Below are 4,948 nucleotides of genomic sequence, written 5' to 3'. Positions count from 1 at the left end.
TCATTCATAAAGGCTGATGCTTCGTGTAATATCAACATTGTTCTTCTGAATAGAAATTGTGCCGTTTTATCACACGTAATATTCACCTTCTGTGTGGACATAGTCATGAGTTGAAACAACAGTTTGAAGTCATTTTAAAAATGCTGCCAGTGTGCAAGTACATTTACGCTGCATATTTTGCAGTGCAGCACATAACTTATACACAACCAGGCATGCACTCTTACACATTGTTCTCACTCAGATTTTGAAAACAATAACTACCAGTACTTTATTTTATTTATGGGGGGCTTTTTGCCTTTATTGATAGTACAGGAAACAACTAAACTAACTAAAGAAGTCGTTGTTGAGTCTACATATTGTCATGTCCCATCTAATCTCTCGAGACTTCGCCATTTCTTTGATCTGGGTTCCCAGATTGTGTCCCATCTACCAGCTCACAATGCATGACATGTAGACCTACTTTTTTCAGGAAGCAACACAGTTGTATGACGGATTATACATTAAGCATTAGACAGACATTCTTTAACACACTTACCCTGGGAACGAAGAAAAGATCTGCACAAAATTTGAACAGCCAATCATCTAAGAAGTGGAAAAGAAGAGATTCCATGTCGTCACCTGGTCAGGAGAAATAGAAAGAAAAACAGCATCAGTAACATTGTAATAACAAAATAAAAAAATATTATTTTTTATCAAGGGGACGTGTGATGTGTAAACTGTGTCTCATAAATAATCTTACATTTGCCAAATATACATTTAAAAATATAAATTTTGGACCCTCTCTCTCAATGTTGAAATGGGGCATATGTCTTTTAGATATAGATTTGCTTGCCTTGTACACAATAAAATCTGGTGTTAAATAAACTGAGTGCACAAATAGAACCATTGTACAGACTTCTTTCAATAGATTGTTCTATGTGAAGTGAAACACCATACTGGTCTCACCCTCTGACTCGACCTCTACTGTATCGAGGGGTTCCACTGTCTCTGTGTCGGTCATGTAGCCAAACATGCCCATAGCGCACTGTTCAAAAGCCTCCTCCAGAGAATTCCCCCACGAATGGATTCTTACAACACACAATAAAAGTCATATTAACATTGACCGTGGAAAAGAAAGCAGACTGAAATTTGACAGCTGCTACATTTGCTTTGAATGTACTGTACTCACTGTACATCAGCTGTGTGATCCAAATCTGAAAAGATGGCAAAGGTAATGGGTACTTGAGTACATTTCATACTACTTTTATATATGAAAACGTCACACTGTGTTGTAACAGCAGACCTCACAAGCTGGCGCTGTGAGGTCATCTCTACTCCACTACATGTACTTGACAGCTTTAGGCCCCATTTACTCTGGCAGCCAAATCCAGCCTGAATCAGATCTGTGCCACATCCAGATTGGAATCGGATTGGTTTAAATGGTCACATGGTCACATGGAACAAATCAGATTCCAATCTGGATGTGACACAGATCTGATTCAGGCTGGATTTGGCTGCCAGTGTAAATGGGGCCTAAGTTAGGGGTAGGCAACCTTAGGCACGGGTGCCAACATTGGCACAGGGGAGGGTGATCACTGGCACACTGGCACTTATTTTAAAAACAAAACCTTTTTTAAACGTGGTCAGTTAAACGAAGTTAGCTAGTTTACAGCAAGTTACATCTTGCACATAATTCTACATGAATTAAAACTCTGAACTCTGACTGGGGAGGGAGTCGAGGAGATAGGTGGTTATTTCTCTGGGTCTATTGGTCGTTATAACAATGTCCTGCCAATCAAAATATGTCAAGATATTTTGTAATTAAAATGTATGTTGACATGGCACACTGATTATCTAGAAAATAAAAACATGGCACTTTATTTCAAAAAGGTTGCTGTCCCATGAGTTAGGTCTGTTACTTTACAGATAGCCAAAATATAAATCAACAAATGCATTATGAGATATTGTGTGTGTGTGTGTGTGTGTGTGTGTGTGTGTGTGTGTGTGTGTGTGTGTGTGTGTGTGTGTGTGTGTGTGTGTGTGTGTGTGTGTGTGTGTTACAATTAGTGATTCTGTAAAGAGCATTCTTCTACTTAGCATATGTTGTTGGAGATAAATATATTTAGGAGACATCATCACAGACAGACACAGCTATATATAGACAGACGCACATCCTAAAAGGGACACCTTCTTACCACAGATTACATCATTATTATGACAGTAAATAAACTCACACTCATATTTCTTGTTGATTGGAGGATATTTTGCTTTGGTGGCTTTCTGTTCCTCTGTCAGGTCTAGTTCACGGTCGTCCATAGTTTCACTGATCATTCAGCTGACAGTCCGAGAGGAACTCATTTATCTAAACATAAATGTTAGAAATGCTAAAACACAACTCGAGAGACTGGAATGATCACGTGGGACCAACTTCTTCTTCTATCTTCCCAGCTGACTGGACGCCAGTCGGTATATTGCTGCCTCCCACTGTTTGTCTTATGTACTGCAGTACTACGGCGTTACACCTGAGAGATGGCTCTGTAATTTGTAATTATGCAGATTCAATGTGCTAATGCTAATGTGTCTAACTACTGTAAAGTCAAGTTTTACATGACATACAGCCCAAAAGCCCTGAATGACAAACACACTTAAGAAACGTTTATTTAGCCAATAGATTGTTGCAGTCTAAAGCGTTTATTTTTCTTTACCTCTCTGTGAAGCCATCCAAGTCAGTCAGTCCACATTCCTCCTGAAACATTTCCCTTGTAAAAATCGCCAAAGACATGTACATTAACCAGACAAACAAAGTCTTGAAATTAAAGAAGAGTAAATAAAAAAATAACGACTTCAAACTATTAAAATGGTTACGGAATATAACGTCGCTTTTCACTCCTACTCTGTTTAGGAGACTGGAGACCTGGGCGGAAGTGTTGCAGCGAGAATTAGCGTTCGACTCCGCCTCTTCCAGGGGGGAGTAACCATATATCTATGGTAGTAACGGGCGTAATCTGGGTTCCCAGAAGTTTTTCTGGAATAACTCTATGGGCGTAACCAGGGCGTAACCCATAATTTTTTTTATTATTTTTTTATATATAAATCTTTATTCAAAACATCATGACGTACAATTAACAAGACAATACGAAACGGACAATACAGTACAGTACAGTACAAGAACACAAACGACAAGTTATCAATACTAGCTCTTACCCGTTCAAAGATATGAGCTCCGAAATGATGTGCAGTGTGTGGGTTATGGGATGTGCACTGTGCACACAGTATATGAGGGATGGAAAGTAACTTTAACTGGTGCTTGCATGCTAATATGTAGGAGCATCAATGTAAGAAATACCCGTTCCATTTAACGGCTACAGAGATACTGTGTACCGATCTGCATGATTTTTGGACAACATCTGTAACAGGGCCAGAACCCTGTGTGTGTGTGTGTGTGTGTGTGTGTGTGTGTGTGTGTGTGTGTGGGTTTGTGTGTGATTGTGCATGGCCTGAACAACAGCGCCCCTCCCTTAACATGTGTGGTCACAAAAGGTACTGTAGGCTAAATAGATATAGATACACCATAAAAATGCTAATATACAGCATACGATTTGTGAAAGTGACAAACGGGCTTCACAGTTATGTCAGGTGTGTTCATATGCTGATGGTGATGCGATTTCAGATCAATTGCTCCAGCCACCGAGGAGAAACGCTGTGACAGACAGACAGACAGACACTCACTCACTCACTCACTCACTCACTCACTCACTCACTCAGACATTCGCAAAATTATAGTATAGATAGTCTAGTAGCCAGAAAGTGAACCCGGACATTTTGAGTACCCTAAAGTTTTATGTTAGAAATGTTGAGTATGGGTCCCCAGCAGTTAAAAACTGCCGGATGCTAACTTGCATATGTTGGGCAATTTTCATAATTAGCATAATTAGCTTTAATTAGCATAATCACCTATAATAATGAAAAATATGTCAAAAACTGATTGGCCGATTTGAACAATATTGGAGTGGTTTTGGGGGTTATTGAGGATGCTGAATCCATTTCTGACATTTTCTAAATTCAAAATGGCCGTTTTAAACCGGAAATGGCCATATACCAACTTAAATTGGGATGATTTTGATACTTTTTTGTTGATTTTCCAAATGATGAAGTGACTATTTTTGATAGGCTATTGTGGCAGTCATTGTTCTAATAATTTGTGTGGATTGTCTATATTTTGCTTTTGAAATGCAGATAATCTATAAGCATATAAATAATTATAATTTAATTCATAATCAAAATGGACATCAAAATGGACATCAGAGGACATAGGCATGTTCTTTCTTCAAATTGTTAATATGAATGCTTTAGGTGCCTGATACACACATCCCATCCCCAATTCAAAATAGGTTTTAATTTTGCCTATAGTCTTGGATATCTGCAAACAATATCAAATATACGTGACATCTTAATTAAATAATATGCATATGTGGCGGAGAGAGTCGCAGCCCCAGCCTTGAAGCCTCAAAGGTCTATCTCCCTTGTTCCATAGGGATATCCCTTTGGAGCAATGGTTAAGATATTGGACTTTCGTGTGGAAGGCCTGGGTACGAAGCCCGGTTGGGGAGGTCCGATTCACCTCCGCTATAATGGTGCCATGACCCGGATCGGGCTTCCCCATAGGAGGAGGTCTAAAGGGGGGTGAGTGAGGCCGAGAGAGTCGCAGCCCCAGCCTTGAAGCCTCAAAAGTCTAGTATCTCCCTTGTTCCATGATATTCCTTTGGAGTGACGGTTAAGATATTGGACTTTCGCATGGGAGGCCCCGGTTCGAAACCCAGGTGGGGAGGTCCGATTCACCTCTGTTACACATAGACAAATTACCCTATCTTGTTTTATTTTGGCATGACATGTCATGCCAAAATACCATTTCATACCAAGATTTGATTCTAGACAACCTCAGGTTTCCAATGGAACCAACCTTGTCATG

At 39.7% G+C, this 4,948-nt stretch overlaps 1 protein-coding gene across 1 annotated transcript; it reads right to left on the bottom strand.

Moving 5' to 3' along the window:
* Positions 1 to 2,364, bottom strand: LOC308305953 (protein archease-like; the record flags this gene model as incomplete). The annotated part of the gene is made up of 5 exons (XM_080750852.1): positions 2,214 to 2,364; positions 1,169 to 1,193; positions 946 to 1,067; positions 536 to 618; positions 1 to 45 (listed from the first exon to the last, which is right to left on the bottom strand). Exons 1-5 carry the CDS (start codon positions 2,308 to 2,310, stop codon positions 1 to 3), a joined length of 372 nt encoding a protein of 123 aa, XP_080606978.1. The 5' UTR covers positions 2,311 to 2,364.
* Positions 2,365 to 4,948: the final 2,584 nt, after the last annotated feature.

The sequence above is a fragment of the Nannobrachium achirus genome (genome assembly GCF_963921795.1).
Source record: "Nannobrachium achirus genome assembly, chromosome: 20".
NCBI lineage: Eukaryota > Metazoa > Chordata > Actinopteri > Myctophiformes > Myctophidae > Nannobrachium > Nannobrachium achirus.
The sequence above is the reverse complement of the archived record's forward strand: the minus strand, read 5'-3'. Positions and strand labels throughout refer to the sequence as shown.